General features: G+C 43.8%; 1 protein-coding gene across 1 annotated transcript; it reads right to left on the bottom strand.

The window, feature by feature from the left end:
* Positions 1-411: 411 nt before the first annotated feature.
* On the bottom strand, positions 412-13,252 carry BMP2 (bone morphogenetic protein 2). Its single transcript, XM_081554017.1, has 3 exons — positions 12,105-13,252; positions 10,618-10,967; positions 412-2,390 (listed from the first exon to the last, which is right to left on the bottom strand). Exons 2-3 carry the CDS (start codon positions 10,958-10,960, stop codon positions 1,546-1,548), a joined length of 1,188 nt encoding a protein of 395 aa, XP_081410143.1. The 5' UTR covers positions 10,961-10,967; positions 12,105-13,252; the 3' UTR covers positions 412-1,545.
* Positions 13,253-18,875: the final 5,623 nt, after the last annotated feature.

Below are 18,875 nucleotides of genomic sequence, written 5' to 3'. Positions count from 1 at the left end.
GTGGCCTAATTTGACTTCATTCTGCTTGGGCTTCAGTCCAGTTGGCAGATGACCTTGTAGAAGCTGATCTTAGACACTTTCCCTTTCTAATTTTTTGGCACCGTTGTCTCAGTTGCATGGGATATCATCTCTTAAACTTTATCTTGGGTTCTCCAGGTTTTGCCTATTTTGTAGCTTTGGTTTTCTCTTAAATCATCCTGCTCCAAAGAAGTTCATGTGCAATACTAAACACTGATCAATTCCTAAGAATTAGCCAATGACTTGCTTGCAAATTTCCAACAGCTCCTTGCCTTCTTCCTACCTCCCTCCAAAATGAGTAGCCTCAGAAGCAAAAATGTAAGTAAATGTAAGGTAACTTTGTGAACACTGTACAAATGCACCATTTTCTCTTACAGGTTGGTCTTTATAAAATGAAATGAAAGCACTTTGATATTTATTATCTGAAATAGGTTTAACATTTGGAGAAATGTGTTTAAACACATAACCTTAGAAAGAAAAACAAGCTAATGGAACAGAGAACTGGGGTAGGCAGAAAACAATTTTGCTGTGTGAGGGGCAAAATTAGAAAATTGAGTCCTTCTGAGCATTAAGAGCTCCCAGGTGAGGTAAAAGTGAAATACAAATTGATTTCCAACTCTTCATGAGGGCCACTAGATATCAATTTTAAATATACATGATCACGATGTCAATAATGAAGAAATCTTATATTTTATTTAATACTTTGGCCAGTCCAGCTCCTTTGAAGGGGGTCACTAGTTTAGGAAAGAACAACAAACCATCATTCACTTTCCTGCAGGTTCATCGTTTTCCTAATTATTTCTATTGGTCTTGCTTTACTCTTTTTGCAAATTAAGGTTTAGGGGAAGGGTTTCTATATTAGATCAGTAATGTCTGGTTCTTATCCAAATATTCCACCTAATAAGGATGTAAATTCTCACGGACTGGACAACCACTCTGCAACATTCCTGAGAACTGAATAATATAATAATCTTGAAAGTCAGCAGAGTGGATTATCCACTTTTTTTTTTCCTGGACTTGAACTTGTGACCTTAACAGTAGCACTGCAAAAAAAAAGCAAATGTGCTAAGCACTTTGCCAGAGTAACCTTCCATGTAGACTTTTCATCTTAAATACACACAACTGAAAACAACTACAATTTTTGGAAAATTATGTACAAACCCAATACTTCCTTTGATTACATATAAATACAAATTAGCTATTTTTTCCTAAAAAGTGGTTATAATAGTAAATAAATACAAAATAAATCTGACCATTATACTTCATGTGCTGGGGGCTGAACCCATATAAAATGTACAACTAAATACATTTTAAAATCTTTAAGGAATAATTCTCTGATTAAAATATTTGTTTTCCCAACTTCTTTTCGTAGATATAAATATATTTTCAAAATAGCTGTGGTTTTTTTTTTTTCTCCATTCCATTCCATAAATAAAGTCTTCATTGGGAAATATTAAAGTGTCAACTTGATTTTTTTGCTGTTTTTCTAAAATATATATATATATATATTTTTTTTATTTTGCTGTGCTAACGACACCCACAACCCTCGACAACCATGTCCTGATAGTTCTTTAATACCACCTTCTCATTCTCATCAAGGTACAGCATGGAGATGGCGCTGAGCTCTGTTGGGACACAGCATGCCTTGGGAATCTTAGAGTTAACTGAGTTGACCAGAGTTTGGACAATGGCATGATTCGTGGAATTCAGGTGATCGGCCAGGGGAAAAGGGCACTCCCCGTGGCAGTAAAAGGCATGATACCCCGGCGGGGCAACGATCCAGTCATTCCACCCCACATCACTGAAGTCCACATATAAAGGGTGTCTCTTACAGCTGGACTTGAGGCGTTTCCGCTGTTTGTGTTTTGCTTGCCGCTTCTCTCTTCTGTGGAGAGGGTGTCCTTTCCCGTCGTGGCCAAAAGTGACAAGCAAGGGTCTTATCTGTGACCAGCTGTGCTCATCTTGGTGCAAAGACCTGCTAATCCGCACATGCCTCTTGGAGGCGCCATGGCTGTCCTCTGGGTGGGCTACCTCCACCACGAACCCATGGTTGGTGAGCCCCTGGGCGGTCCACCTCATCACTGCGGGTGTGACATCGAAGCTCTCCCACCTACTGGCATTCTGAGTCACCAACCTGGTGTCCAAAAGTCGGGTCACAGGGAACTTGGAGTTAGCTGTGGCAGGTTTTATAATTTCATAAATATTAATTCGGTGATGGAGACTGCTATTGTTTTCCAAAGCTTCGGGCATATGTTTCCGAAAGACCTGAAGTTCTGCTGAGGTGATAAACTCCTCAGTGGGGATAGAAGTTAAATTAAAGAAGAATCGCCGGGTTGTTTTCCCACTCATTTCCGGCAGTTCTTCCAAAGATTCTAATTTGATATGAAAAAGTGGAAAAAAAGAAAAATTGTTCAGTAAGGCAAGTAAGACAGTCTGATTGTATATAAGGATTTATAAACATCACTTCAGGGTTTGATTCAACCCATGTAAAGTCTACAACCAGAAAATTACAATTTCCCCTTTAGATAAAGAAACTATCCTCCCTTTTCCATACATTTATGTCAATATACACACCATGAAACAAAATTTCACAATTCATTGTCATTTTTTTAAAATCTAATATGTGAATACTGCTTCCAGGTGGCTATAATAAGGGGGGAATGGTGAAGCATTTCTTTGGAATTCACAGACTTTAGGGCAAAAAAAAGTCAGCACTATAGTTAGTAGAGGCCTAATGAGTGAGGATTTGAGGAAATTATTGCATTTCTTAAAAAGAAAAAGGCTTTAATGTCAATCCCTTAAGCGGTATTCTAAAACATTACTCTGCAATTTAGATGATTTACAAATCTCGATATACAGATTTCAGTTTCCTAATTAAAGACTCTGAAACTCAACATCAACGATGACATTTTGCAAAGTACACCCTACTATTTTACTCAAAAGTCCAGAAACAAAGGCATTTACAGGGATCTGCTTCTTTGGAAACGTAAGGGTGGAACTAGGACACTGTAGTAATTAAGGCTGGACAATTTCAAGAGAAGTTAACTTCCCAACTTTGTCTGTTCTCTCACCTCCTTATGACCTCAAAAATAAAAATCTCATTTCAGATGCTTTTGGGCAAAAAAATGATTCTCTTCTATTTATAATTCCTTTATCTTAAAAACAAACAAACAACAACAACAACAAAAATACATATATATATATATATATATATATACACTTACCCAATAATAGGCTACAGGATACAGACAAACCCCCTGCTAAATTTATGAAAATCTACAGAAATGCCATCATGATATTCATGATGTAAGAGATAATCTAAGTACAAATGAATAATCATTTTGTATCTATTATCATTATTTTAAAATAGTCATTTAAGTGGGCTATATGTAGAAAATTCTTCCTGATTTAAAATTCTAGAATTTCAATTTTAAGTACTGCTTTTTGAACAAACAATATAACATAGCACCTTGAATGTTTAGTCTGCAATTTATAAAAAGTACACATTATTATTAAATTAATAGTGAATACCACTGGAATTTTGAGATATTTGGGTTTACTTTCTTCTAGCTTTACCACAGCCTGTCATTTCACTGTCAACAAATTTTACCTGCTTCATTCAGGATCCAACCTAGGTACCAGCAAAATCAGTTTAGCCACAGTTCCATGTCATCACCATAAGAGGAAATCATTTTTCATTAATGTTATGGTTGTATTTCTCCTAAACCAAATAGCTATTCATTGTTCACAAAATTTAGATATCTTAGCAAAGGATAATCAGATCATTCACTCAAAGGTTCTACCTTATAAACCTTCATCATCAAAGCAACAGTCATTACTGCAAGCTAAGGTCAACGGGGTGGTTTACACTAAATTATGGAGGAATGCTTTAATGGGATGCTTGGAAACTTTAACCTTCATGCAAATCACCTAGGACACCTTAACTCTTCAAATGCAGATTCTGATTCAACTGGTGAGTCTGGAGTGGGGCCTGAGATTCAGTATTTCCAGCAGCTCCCAGGTGAGGGAATGCTGGGAGCTGGGGAACTGCCCTTTGAGCCTAAAGTTTTTAAAGAATGCTTTTCATGTTGAAGTATAAATTGCCAGAAACAAAGTGCCTTTTTTGTTAACTAATATAAAGATGAACAGAAGAACCATTAGTGTTGGCCAACGAGTAAGAGTTGAAGCCATGGATGAGTAGATCTAAAGCTCCTCTCCTTAGACACGGACTAACCCACACCTGTAGGGCTACCTTTGGGAGAGCTCTAAACTCTGCTGCCTGGCTAATGGTACTTTGGACCAGGCACTATTTTAAAATAACCCTCCCACCAATCAACTAGGGCCCTCCTTCAATATCAAGGATTGTGTTTACCCCTTGCAATTCAGGAGCCCTCGGATGTTTCCACTTGCAGCAAAGAAGCTACCAGAGAAAACAGGAGTGATGTAAAAATCAGCAGCGTCCTCCAGACACAATGACCCAAAGCCAGACCTGGCCCCAAGCAACTGACTTCAGTGATCTCAGAACACATAAGAGTTTCCTGCTCTTCTTAAAGAGGGGGAAGGAAAGGCACATTATCGGGGCCTTTGTGGAACAGCTGTATTGACAAACAAGCCCAGAGAAATATCACACACAGCCAGGAAGAAGATGAACAATCTCTCAGGTAAGCATGAGAAGCAAGTAAATGAAGCAAGGAGGATGGGTATGAAAGAGGCACTAAATAGGACAATAATGAATGTAGGCTCAGTCATATCCAACTCTCTGTACCCGCATGAACTGTAGTCCACCAGGCTCCTCTGTCCATGGGATTCCCAAGGTAAGAATACTGGAGTGGATTGCCATTTCCTCCTCCAGGTGACCTTCCCGACCAAGGGATCCAACTAGTGTCTCCTGCACTGGCAGGCAGATTCTTTACCTTGAGCCACCTGGGAAGCCCAAATAGAACAATAACCCTCCAAAAGACCAATGTACTACTGAATTATATAAAACTCCCACAATTTAACTGGATTTAACCTATTAAATATGCAGATATGCAGATGACACCACCCTTATGGCAGAAAGTGAAGAAGAACTAAAGAGCCTCTTGATGAAGGTGAAGGAGGAAAGTGAAAAAGTTGGCTTAAAGCTCAACGTTCAGAAAACTAAGATTATGGCATCTGGTCCCATCACTCCATGGGAAGTAGATGGGGAAACAGTGGAAACAATGTCAGACTTTACTTTTTTGGGCTCCAGAATCACTGCTGATGGTGACTGCAGCCATGAAATTAAAAGACGCTTACTCCTTGGAAGGAAGGTTATAGCCAACCTAGATAGCATGTTTAAAAGCAGAGACATTACTTTGCCAACAAAAGTCCATCTAGTCAAGACTATGGTTTTTCCAGTGGTCATGTATGGATGTGAGAGTTGGACGGTGAAGAAATCTGAGCACCGAAGAATTGATGCTTTTGATCTGTGGTGTTGGAGAAGACTCTTGAGAGTCCCTTGGACTGCAAGGAGATCCAATCAATCCATCCGAAAAGAGATCAATCCTGGGTGTTCATTGGAAGGTCTGATGTTGAAGCTGAAGCTCCAATACTTTGGCCACCTCATGCGAAGGGTTGACTCATTGGAAAAGACCCTAATGCTGGGTAGGATTGGGCGCGGGAGGAGAAGGGGACGACAGAGGATGAGATGGTTGGATGGCATCACCGACTCGATGAACATGGGTTTGGGTAGACTCCGGGAGTTGGTGATGGACAGAGAGGCCTGGCGTACTGCAATTCATGGGGTCGCAGAGAGTCGGACACAACTGAGCGACTGAACTGAACTGAACCTATTAAAAGGCAATATCAGGTGCTCCAAAATCTCATTGGAGGTATTAATAAGTGGCAAAAGAAGACTCACTTAGCAAAGGAAAAAACGTACACTATTAAATATTAACTAGTAATGTGAAGATCTTTCTCCAATTTTGCAGCTTCATCTCAGTCAACCTAATCCCTACCAGACCACTATCCCTTCTTAATTCAAAGGCCTCTACAACAAGACCCCTGACTGCAGACTCTGGTTACAGAGATACGTCAGAAGGTCACAGGAATCCCCAAACACAGGAAAGCTGACCAAAGTTAGGGTACTCTCTCCTTTGATCTGCAAGGGAACATGAATTTTTTCTGGAAGGTAGAAAAAAATCTGAACTTTTCGAAATGAAGTAAAGAAGTTACAAATCATCACATCAAGCCTGGGGATTCTGAAAATAATGGAGCACTTACCTAAGTAGGTAATGTACATTTCTCTGAGGTATATGTAAATAATCTTTATTGAATAAGCTGCACTTGCCAAGGGATCTGAGGATTCCAGACTATTTTAGATGTGGGTTCCTGAACTTCTAAGTTCTTAATCAAATAAATGGAGCTATGGATGCAAAAATGTGGGAAAGTAAGGAAAAATAAGGTAAAAATGACATTCAATTTCTCTCCCAAAAGCAAAGTTCTAACTTAATCATCTACAGTGTCAATTATCCACCTATATCAAAATAATCCAAAGATAAGACTGAATTCCCACAACTAGCCTAGGCTCATTTTGACTTCTTCTTCCCTAGACCAGGGGAGAATATGAATTACCAGGGTAATATGAATTACCTTATGACAGATCAATTAGAGAGAAACTGTTACTAGCTCCATCTTGTAAATGAAATAAGTGGAGCTCGGAGGGGTTACGTGACCTTCCTAAGGTCACAGTGCATAGCTATGCAGTTGAGCCTACTGCAGGCCCCAGGTTTCTGGCCACTAGATGGCACCATCTAACATGGGGGAGGAGTCAAAACTCAAGCAAAAGTCAAAACCAGCAGAGGCAGATTTATATTTAACACAAATATATCTGCAGGGTGAGTTCTATCCCAGTTAAAGGAATAGAAATGGTGGAGGAAGCGGACAGAACAAAATAAGCAGAAAAGTAAAGTGGCAGGCACTGGGACATGCAGATCTTGTTTGGAACCACTGATATTCTGTGGCTGTCTTTTTCTCCTACAGTATGATGAGTTTTAGCAAAAGTGAGTTGTCATTACGTTTTGAGAATTTTGCAACAATCTTTGAATAAAAAATGTCCGTTAAAAAAACAACAATGAAAACCTGCAAAGTCAGTAAGGTTGGAAATTATTGCCCTGAAATAAAATGAAAGTAGTGGAGAATAAAAATAATCATTTCCAAAATACAAAATAATGATTAGAGAATATATATATACATATATATATATATAGAGAGAGAGAGAGAGAGAGAAAATTAATGCATCAAGGAGAAAAAAAAAAGATTGAATACAAAAGGTTCAAATGAATCAGTTAAAAATTAAAGACAACAAAAGAGATGGCAACTAAAAGAGAGAACATGGTCACATTCACTAACTCTGATTTGGCCTCTGCCCACCCTTAACTCCAACACCTGTGGAATGATCCAGGGTCCTCTTATTATAAGTTGCCTACCTGGTGAAAGATACAAAAGGCCAAGTCTTTAAAAAAACAAGACAAAATAGCTCAATCAGGAGGGATCAACAGGGAACAGAGAGGAACCACTAAAAAGGAAGCAGCATGTAAAACATTAGTACAAGAACTCTCTGGGCACCAAAGCCTCCATCTATGAGCATTTCCCAACAGAATGCCTGTTCCACATAAAGGGGGCCTTTCCTATTCATGTTGACATACCTGGGGACACCTGGGAAGCATCCCCAGGCGAATACTGGTTTGGTGGGTATATGTGTCCAAATCCTTTGGTTGTACTGGGAATCAGTGTTCATATTGGGAATCAGTTCAATTGGGAATCCCAGTGCTGTGCTGGGAATCAGTGTTCCTTCACAGGGTAGTAGTTGTTTCCTGAACTTTCCTTTTAATTGGGTATTTTCATGAAAATTACATTTGTAGAAAAAAGGTTAATCTCTAATTCAAAGCTTTAGTCATAGAGGCAAATAATTCAGTTATTTCAGGCAAAAAGAAAGCTGTGTCCTTCAGAGTCTGGAGAGTAAGCTTGTGGTCCTTCCATATTCCAATCTGACAGGAAAGAAGAAAGATTTTTTGCAGGGCCAATGAAATCAACAAGTTTCAATGTGCTTTTAACTATAAGCAAAGCACAAAACATTTTCCAGTTAAGAGAAGTGATTTTTTTATCCTCAGTGGCAGTTCTGAAAGGCCTATGAGGCTAAAGTACTTTTTAACAACTTTGAAAAGAGAAAATGTTTTGCAGTACTTGGGCTCGCCCAAATAAAAGCCACTGTAGAAAGTACTAGAAAGTTTAATAGAAGAAATGACAACTGATAATTTCTGTGTCTGAGCACCTACAATGTGGATCCATTATCTTCACACACTGGTTGACAGAATGCCACCATGATATTTCTTGTCTTGTATTTCACCAAATCACCCAGATCCTGCCCACAAATAAAACCAACAAGTAATTCTTGTAATCAGATCCTTTGGTCCTTTAATAAATAAACACCTATGAAGATTCTAGGAACCAAATTCTGCTCTTAAACCCTAAGCCTTAATCACATGATTTATTAAAAGATTTTTTAGTGTCATGCATGGATGTTTTATGAACAAGAATACTTACAAAAACCAAATTCTGGGTTATACAAAAATGAACTGGTCTTCAAAAGAAGGGCAATTTGTAGCATACTGATTATATGCTAGTCATAACAAGAAAAGAAATGGGTTTGTTGAAATTTGGGGCAAACATTACATAGCTTTTTTTTTGTCATCTAATTGCATTAAAATCTGAAGTTATTACAAATTGATTTTAAGCAAGTTGGTAACTTCTGTACTATTTGGCACATAACACTTAACACGTTTAAAGACATAAATTCTGACTTATAAGCTCAAGTATGCTATTTAGGTTAAAATAACGCACTATATTAAGTTTGCCTGTTTAGATTTGGTCAAGGCACTTCAAGAGGAAGGAGAAATGTGGAGACTTCACTGATGGGATCGTTATGCAACTGAGTATTTTTAGGTGTCAAATGTTTTAAATGATCTATCTGCCTTTTAAGTTCTAAGAGACACACAGTACCTTCTTGGCCTTAAAAATAAAGAATGATTTCCTTGCTATATCTCCAGGAGAGGTAGCCAAAATAGCAATTTGTATTACTTTTCTATCCAGAAAAACAGATCTAATCAGCATCAGTTGGGAATGATGAGCTGGATCTATAATACTCCAAGGTGGTGATGATAGAATGTACACGAACAAAAACATTTCTACATGACAACAGACAACTTGTGCTTTCAGTAGATGAAACCTGAAGGAGTAATATGAGATCTTACTTCTTTCAAACCTAATTTCTGCTAGCAGAGAGCACCTCACTTAGAAACGTGCTGAAAAATGAATTGATTGTCAATTCAACGTCCCCTTCATTAGGTATAGCTGCCTTGATGAAGTAACGTAACCTGCCTTTACAACCCCTTCCCACTATCAACTGCTGTTCTCACAGTGTAAGTCTTCCACACTGGGAGAAAACGCCTGGCTGTGACACTACTGATTTGCTTATATCAGAGCACAGATTTCCACTTGAAACCGACCACCTCGACAGGGCAAGGTAAGAAAGAGGGAACTATATCCTAGTTCTCCAATATTCTACAAGTGGCTACTCTGTGATATACAACTTTGGATCCTCCTCTAGAACTTGAAGGAACCTGGGCTCTGTTTAGAATGTGTTAAGCCAAAGGAGCATTTAAAAGTGTAAAAAAAGAATTGCAGTGGAACGTATTTTTGAGTAATTGCCCTAAGAACTTGGGTACAACAAATCTCAAAAGTTGCTCTAAGACATTTCAAATCCACTAAATGCCTTTCTGATGAAACAAGCAGAAATATTCTACCTTAGAAAAACCACATCCAGTATCATAAAAGAAAAAAAAAATTCACATTTCAATGCACTAAAAGGAAAACAAGCAGCTAGCTGCTGCAAAAGATTCCATCTGAAGGCTAGCCTTGTCTCTGTTAGGGAGTTCATCTCAGATTTAAGCAGAAGACAAGAAAGTCATTGTGGAAACAGTAAGATTGATTGGGGAATTGATCTCCCACGAGGATTAGATAGGGATTTGAAATCTGCCATACCAGGCCCAGATCTACTGTAAATTAGAAAGACTTTGGGGCCCTGGGCTTTGATTTTTCAATACTATCTCTGAAAATTCTGCCTTTGGCGCTGTCATGCCTGAAACCCTGGCTTAAGCAAGAGAAGCAGATTTATAGAGCAAAGGCTTCCAAACAGACGTGAAGAGATCCCAATCTGCCCCCCTCCTTCTCATTCTTCTCCTAAGGAATTCTTACACGTTTCGCAGTCTAGGGACATGCCTTTTGCCCTCATCTTCCCCATCATTTGATTTCTCTCCAGTTCCTGGAGGAGGAGTCGCTCTTCTGGCTCCAAGCCAGGAAAAGAGTGCCGATTTACCGAAAGGGAATCCCTGGCTCTCCCGCCACACAGGCAGTGCGTGAAAGCCAGGTTCGGAAAGGTTCTTACAAACAGGGAAATGTCTACAGCGCCCGGGCCAAGCTGCCCTGCCAGGGATGCCTGCAGTCTGCCCACGGCGGGGCGCTTTGCCGGGCGACTCCCCGCCCCCGTCTCCGCCCCCAAGCTCCGGCCCCGCGCCTCACCTTCGTGGTGGAAGCTGCGCACGGTGTTCGCGAGGCTGGCTGCCCTCTCTAGCCGGTGGTCCGGGGCGGGCGCACCGGGCTGGCCCGAGTGCTGGCGGTACAAGTCCAGCATGTAGGGGGGCACCACGGCGTCCCTGCTGGGGGTGGGTCTCTGCTTCAGGCCGAACATGCTGAGCAGCCGCAACTCGAACTCGCTCAGGACGTCGTCCGAAGGCTGGGATGAGGAGCGGCCAGCAGACGCCGCGAACTTCCTCCGGCCCAGCTCGGGAATGAGGCCGGCCGCGCCGCCCAGGAGGACCTGGGGAAGCAGCAATGCTAGAAGACAGCGGGTCCCGGCCACCATGGTCGACCTGCGGACAGGGCCGACATTAGTCACGGAGTTCCCCGCCCAGCCCTCACCCCTTCCGCCCCCGCGGGCTCCCGCTCCGTCCATTCGCCTCCTCCTCCAGGGTGCCCACCTAGCTGACAACACTCGCGGGTATACTTCAGAGGAGCTGAAGCTCAAACGTTTGGGAGAATGGAAGAACACCTAGTTCCTGAGCCAGATGGCTTTTCCCCGCTCCCATCCCATTCTCAACCCGTCAAGATTTGCCCCCCCACCCCACCCCACGCTGTGTGACTGTCACTTTTTTTTTTTCTGTGACACGCTGACAGCTGTATAGGGAACCTGGGGAAACCACCGCTTAGTCTCACATTCCTGCGTCCCCTAACCTAACCCAAACACACAGCGCTCACTTGCATATAAACACGCACAAATGGTGCATGAGACTTCCTTATAGGCACTGTATAGAACTTCCTGATACACACAGGATCTGTAACTTCCAGAGCCAGTAAACTCAAGGACACAACTTCCGAAATCACTCGCAACCTATGACCTGAACCTAACCTCAGGAAGTGTCAGGGCAGGCCACTCCACCCCCTCCCCGCCCCCTCCGATGCAGTAAATATACACAGGTATCTTCCTATTAGGTAGATGGCTAATATCTATTAATTCACGTGTCAGTTCAAGTTGGCACGAAATAACTGCGCCCCTTGCATTCCTGGTTAAAAAAACAGGGAGAATCCCAACTTATAATATTTTCCTAAATGGGACGCGTCTCTGAGTAGAGAGAGCAGTTCTCCAGGAGAAACTTGAAGTTAAAATGGATCGCCACGGCAGGACGTACAGGTTGGCAGCTAACGGGTGAAATCCACGGGCCACCCTCTAAAAGGGACTTCTTTAACTCAAAAAAAAAAAAAAATCATCCAAGTGTTAACAGCCCTAATAAAATCTCGAAGAGGGAGAGGGAAGAGGGGAGGTAGAGTGCGAGCCAGGAGGGCAAAGCCTAAGGTCGCCAGGGGCGGTAGGATGTGGGTATCCCCTCAGCAGCTCGGCTGCACGTGGACCTGTTCTGTTTACGTCCCGCCAGGCCTGGCCCCGGGAGGGGCTCAGCTGCTGCGGCCGCCGGAGACCCGCGCCCACCCCCAGCCCCGGCCCACGTTGTCACCTTTAGGAGACCGCAGACCGTCTAAGAAGCACGCGGGGACACGTCCATTGAAAGAGCCTCCACATGGAAAAAGCTCTGGCTGAAGGACCTGGCGCGGGGACCGGGTTCCCTTCCTTCGCCTCTTCCTTCTCCCGGGTGCCGGCCAGGCAGTCCCTCCCAGCACGCAGGGAACGGCGTCTCGGGTCCGGCCCGGCGGAGAAGTGGAAGGGGCGGCGGGGTTCGCAGGCGGTGAGGCTGGTCCGCCGGGGCAGAGGCACCGGGGCGAAGTGGAGAGCGCAAGTTATTCTCCCTGCAAGTTCAAGAAGTCTCCAGCCAAGTGCTGACACACAACAACAGCGGGCAGGGGGAGGAGTGCAGAGCAGGGAAGGGAAGGGAGAAAGGAAAAGCTGGTGCTGTCGTCGTCCTTAGGAACCAGCGCCCGCGGGACGCGTGGCCCGGCGCGGGGCCGGCTCCGGGACTCTGGGGGCGAGGGTTGGGCGCTCGGCGCTAGCTCCGCCGCGGCCCATGGCTCGGGCCAGCCATCCTGGGCAACGCCGGGTCCGGGGAAGGGCGCAGCGGCGATCTCGGTGCCGGGCGAGTTGCCCCCCCGCATCACTCTGCTTTCCTCCAGCACACCCCCATTAGCGCTAGCCAGCTGAAACCACCGCGGCCCCGGCGCTCCGGCGTCCTCGGGCACATTCTCCGGCGAGTCGAGCCGAGTATCGGGCCGCCGAGGCGGGTGGCCGCACTCTCCCCTCGGTCTCCTCGCCCACAGGCCAAACCACTGTACCCTTTGTGGCCAGCCTGGGGTCCGATCACACCTCGGTCGGCGCGTTCCAGGTCCCCGAGCTCCGGTGGGAGGTGATCGGCATCGCGGCGCTCGGGCTCAGCGCGCCGATCTTCGGCTCCGGCGCGGCCCGGTCAGCCGAGGCCACGGCGCAGCGGCGCGCACTGCCGGGCGCTCTAACCAGCGCGGGGTCTGCGGGCGCGGGTGCCTCTGAGTCCCCAGTAATCCGCGAGGCGCTCGCCCCAAGGTAGTTCGGTGGGCGGCGGAGCCTGCGGCGGCTGATGTCTGGCGGCAGCTGCCAATCCCGGGTAGGGTGTGGGAAGCAGAGCGGCGGGCGCAGCGCGAGCCGGGCGCAGCGCGGCGCGGCGGGGCGAGGACTCTGGCGGCGGCGGCGGCGGCGGTGGCGGCGCCGTGGCGCGGCGCTCGCGGCTTTTAAAGGGGACGCCGCCTGCCGTCTCCCTCCCGGCCCAGGCCGAACACCCTCCCCCTCGGTGGCGCGGCTCGCCGGGGATCCCCGAGCGGGCGGGAGCAGTGTGCAGGGGTGTGGACGGCTAGCCGGGACAGCCGCGGCGGGGTGGGGCCGAGGGCGGGGACCCGCGGCGGCCTGGGGGGCGCTCGTGCCTCCAGCCCCTGCCCTCAAAGGGGAGATCCGTCGGAGCGCCTGGCCCTGGCTGGGACTCCCAGGACGAAATCCCGACGAATGCCAGGTCGGGCCTTATTTCCCCTCCTCGCCCGTTATTTAGCTTTCAGTTTGAAGATACTCCGTAATAGACGATTAAAGAAGAACTCAACCAAGTTACAAAGCATCTTGGTATAGGCGTGGGGTACACTCTTCTGTGTTTACCCGAGGTGAGAGGAGAATTAACAGAAAACTAGAGACTGGATTTGCGTGTAACTTAAACTTTAACATTGAGAGACGTATGTATTTACATATGTAAATTTATTTATATAAATGCGCTTTTATTCCAATAAATATATGTGTAATACACAAATATACACGTGTGTGTATAAATATATCCGTATACGTAAATTTGTGCTCCAAAGCACACGTTTCTATAAATGTGTCTGTGTGAAATGGATTTCCTTCTACTATATGTGACGTGCGCAACGTGGAGTGTGTGTGTGTGTGAAGAGAAGATGAGAGGGATTTTTTTTCAACGTGGAGTGTGTGTGTGTGAAGAGAAAATGAGAGGGATTTTATTTCTTTTTACGGTAGAAATCACTTCATGCCTTATATTTATCTCGCCTAGCTCAGGGGCAGGCCATTAGCAACTGCAGAGGAAGGTAAAATAACAGCACAGTGTGAGGTGAGGAGACAGAATAGCTCTGGTCTGAGACCTTAGAACCTTCTGCCCCACCCACTTCCACCAGGTCCCAGCGGCAGGTCTGTGACATGTGGTCAAGTGACTTGTTTTCCTCAGCTGAGACAGTCCCCAAATCTGCTGTACCACAAGTCCCAAGGCCAAGGCTTTCTGTCCTTTCCAGGATCCCAGGATTCCCCATGCACAGCTCAACCAGTTTACCCAAATGATTCCAGAAGCCAAAAGCAGAAAAGTTTTGGAAAAGGCCAGATGGACAAAATCAAGCTCGCCTGCAGAGAACCTTCAGCCTGTAGAGCAGAAAAAGTCTGAAGCAAGAGCTCATAGCAATCTATTATCCATGTGTATTATTTTTTCAGTTGGGAAGCTAAAATAATTGTAGGTTCCGCTCATGTAAATCGGATTAGCAACCCACAGAGGGGAATTAGGCCCTAGCTGTTTCTGAAAGTATAAAGGTCAAATAAGGTATTTCTGAGGAAGCCTGCCTACCAGGAAAATAAGTGAGGGGGGGCGGTGTACAAAATATTCAGGAACATGGTACTTTTTTTCCCCCTGAAAATGAAACTGTATGGAAGCTGATTGCCACTCTGAATCATTGGACACCAAACAAGTTGGCAAGAGAACATATTCTATTCACAGGCACTTTAAGTCACAAATGTTTATTGTGCTTTTGAAACTATTTCCTTCCCTATCAAGTTTGAGGAGTTAACAATTGTTTCTGTCATCAGTGAGATTTAAAAAACAAAACAAAACTTATATGAATCCTAAATCAGTGTGTAGCTTCTAAAGAGGAGGAGAAAGTTGACAGCTATTGAACTTGCCTCAAGTGAGGATGAAAAATAAATCTCTGGTGTTGACATCAAGGATGTCTCACAGCTGTAGCCCTTCATAGCCTGGGAGCTTTGTCCGTTTGTGAAATAATCTCTGATCATCAAGAATCACAGGGAAAATTGGCACTTCTAGATATTCTATCCCATTCAGTGTTGCCCATCACAGAATCTCTTATATGTGTGATACCTCATTACATGGGGCTGCCTTTCCCAAGCACAACTTCCTAAACTTTGGCCCTGTTTCCTCTAAGAGCCAGGCTCTCTGGTTGTTTTTTAGAGATGGCTGCCCTCTTGTGGTGAAAATGAGTTTGAACACTTGGGAGAAAGAAGCCAATAAATAAGTAAATATATAAGTAAACATTAATAAATAATCTCCAGAGACTGATTTGGGGTGCAAAGTTCAAGATGATCATACCTACACATTTTCCAGGCAACAGGAATAGTTTAAAACAATAAATCTAAATGGAGGCAATTTCTTTTTAATCTCTTTGTGAACAGCCACCTTCCCATCTGCAACTCAAAATGCAGGATTACTAGTTTGAGCTGGCAGTATCTGTTTCCCCTGAAAATAACGCTTGCCGCTAACTATGGCCAATGCTACCTTTTTCAAAGGTTCATTACAAATTTTTCAGCCCGTAAAGTGAAATTCTTTCTGAGTGTATTAAATTTAGTTTATCTGCCAGATGTGGGGTGTAGTGAGATTGGGGTGGGGGGTCTTTTCGGGCAAGATGATGGTAGCTGCAAAGTCAACTTCCTCAAAGGGGTGTGGAAGTTACATGAAAAAGTAAAGCCTATCAGGTTAGGGTTCTATACGAAGGAGGTTGCTGCTATTCTCTGCCAGTCATTTCTTGCCAGTTTTTCAAGAGATACCAGAAATCTCTTTTAATTGTATGTGGACACGACCTGGGATGAAATTAAGTGCTTAAAGAGTCATACTTTGGCAACTTTTCCTTTAGCAGTTCAGCCCAGATGATGTTTAGTTTTATTGCATCCTGCAGCTATTAGCATTCACCATTGTTCTTGCAGGCCTACCATTATGCAAATTAACATTAAAATCATGAGCCTCACATATTGTAAAGGTCACAGCAGGCATGAAATGATCCATCTACCTTGTAATTGTCATTCCACCGAAACCTACAGCAACTCCTCAGAGAAACCTCTAGGCTTGGCAGCACACCTATCAGCTTGTTACTAGAGTGACACCTAATAGCAGTTCTACTTGCATCACCTGGATGATGTGCTTTCACAGGAACCAGGAGCCACAGCAAAGCACAGCATCTGGTCAATAAAACTTTTACCTATCTGATGTATAACTAGATATGGTGGGGGCTTCCCTGATAGCTCAGTTGGTAAAGAATACCCGATTCCTGGGTTGGGAAGATCCCCTGGAGAAGGGCTAGGCTACCCACTCCAGTATTCTTGGACTTCCCTTGTGGCTCAGCTGGTAAAGAATCCACCTGCAATGCAGGAGACCTGGGTTCGATCCCTGGGTTGGGAAGATCCCCTGGAGAAGGGAAAGGATACCCAGTCCAGTATTCTGGCCTGGAGAATCCCACGGACTGTATAGTCGGTGGGATCGCAAAGAGTCGGACACGACTGAGCCACTTCACATGTTTAGATATGCTGGAAGGATGGATGGGGTAAAGTGATTTGCCCACTAGAAGGCCTAGTATCAGGAGTCCAGGTTATTCTTTTCAGGCAAATGCTGACTTCTTCTTAAAAATTAAGAGACAATGAATTTTACATATATAACCAGATTGTATCATATTGTAGGTTACACACAGTAGATGCTGTATGCACATGTTGCTTACAGCCCAAGACATAGTTGGGTGACTTACATTCTAATTCTGGTTTGGCTATGGATGGCTGAATTTAAAATGGTCATCTTTTGGCCTCATTTGTTAATCAGGGTAAATAAATATGTTCTACCTGCCTCAGATAGCATGATAAAGGTCAAATGCTTAGCCTGTGTGAACTTGAAGTAAAAAATCCCATACAAACACAAGGTTCTGATTGCTACTTACTGTTTGTATCTTTAAATGTATTTCCTGGCCTTCTGCCTGAAATATTATGGCCAGATTTTGAAAGATAGGACTTTTTATGCCTTTCTTCTTCTTCTTTTTTTTTCTAACAGTTTTTATCAGATTACCTAACAGTGGGTATTTATTCAGAAAGGTTACCGCTTAGGTTGATTAAGCCAATCACAAATTATGTTAGTCTTAGCTCCTTCATGAATAGTATGTAGAGATTAATAGCTGATCTCCTCACAGAGCTGTATTGATAAACAAATGAGAGGATATGTATCAAGACAACAAAAATGTTGCCAAATTTGAATTACTACAAGGGACTAGATTTGATAGACAGAGAGCCTGAAAACTATGGACGGAGGTGTGTGACACTGTACAGGAGGCAGGGATCAAGACCATCCCCAAGAAAAAGAAAAGCAAAAAGGCAAAATGATTGTCTGAGGAGGCCTCACAAATAGCTGTGAAAAGAAGAGAAGTCAAAGGCAAAGGAGAGAAGGAAAGATATATTCATCTGAATAGAGAGTTCCAAAGAATAGCAAGGAGAGATAAGAAAGCCTTCCTCAGCGATCAATGCAAAAAAATAGAGGAAAACAATAGAATGGGAAAGACTACAGATCTCTTCAAGAGAATTACAGATACCAAGGAAACATTTCGTGCAAAGGTGGGCACAATAAAGGACAGAAATAGCATGGATGTAACAGAAGCAGAAGATATTAAGAAGTGGCAAAAATACACAGAAGAACTGTACAAAAAAGATCTTCATGACCTGATAATCATGATGATGTGATCACTCACACTCACCTAGAGCCAGACATCCTGGAATGTGAAGTCAAGTGGGCCTTAGGAAGCATCACTACGAACAAAGCTAGTGGAGGTGATGCAATTCCAGTTGAGCTATTTCAAATCCTCAAAGGTGATGCTGTGAAAGTGCTACACTCGATATGCCAGCAAATTTGGAAAACTCAGCAGTGGCCACAGGACTGGAAAAGGTCAGTTTTCGTTCCAATCTCAAAGAAAGGCAATGCCAAAGATTGCTCAAACTACCGCACAATTGCACTCATCTCACATGCTAGTAAAGTAATTTTCAAAATTCTCCAAGCCAGGCCTCAGCAATACGTGAACCGTGAACTTCCAGATGTTCAAGCTGGTTTTAGAAAAGGCAGAGAAACCAGAGATCAAATTGCCAACATCCGCTGGATCATCGAAAAAGCAAGAGAGTTTCAGAGAAATATCTATTTCTGCTTTATTAACTATGCCAAAGCCTTTGACTGTGTGGATCACAATAAACTGTGGAAAATTCTTAAAGAGATGGGAATATCAGATCACCTGGCCTGCCTCTTGAGAAATATGTATGCAGGTCAGGAAGCAACAGTTAGAACCGGACTGGGAACAACAGACTGGTTGCAAATCGGGAAAGGAGTACGTCAAGGCTATATATTGTTACCTGCTTATTTAACTTATATGCAGAGTACCTCATGAGAAATGCTGGGCTGGATGAATCACAAGCTGGACTCAAGGTTGCTGGGAGTAACAACAATAACCTCAGATGTGCAGATGACACCACCTTTATGGCAGAAAGAGAAGAAGAACTAAAGAGCCTCTTGATGAAGGTGAAAGAGGAGAGTGAAAAAGTTGGCTTAAAACTCAACATTCAGAAAACTAAGATCATGGCAACTGGTCCCATCATTTCATGGAAAGTAGATGGGGAAACAGTGGAAACAGTGGCAGACTTTATTATTTTGGGCTCCAAAGTCACTGCAAATGGTGTCTGCAGCCATGAAATTAAAAGACGCTTGGTCCTTGGAAGAAAAGTTATGACCAACCTAGAC

The sequence above is a fragment of the Giraffa tippelskirchi genome, chromosome 13, assembly GCF_054371585.1.
Source record: "Giraffa tippelskirchi isolate mGirTip1 chromosome 13, T2T-mGirTip1v1.2.pri, whole genome shotgun sequence".
Taxonomy (NCBI): Eukaryota; Metazoa; Chordata; class Mammalia; order Artiodactyla; family Giraffidae; genus Giraffa; species Giraffa tippelskirchi.
This window is presented reverse-complemented; position numbering and strand designations above follow the sequence as displayed.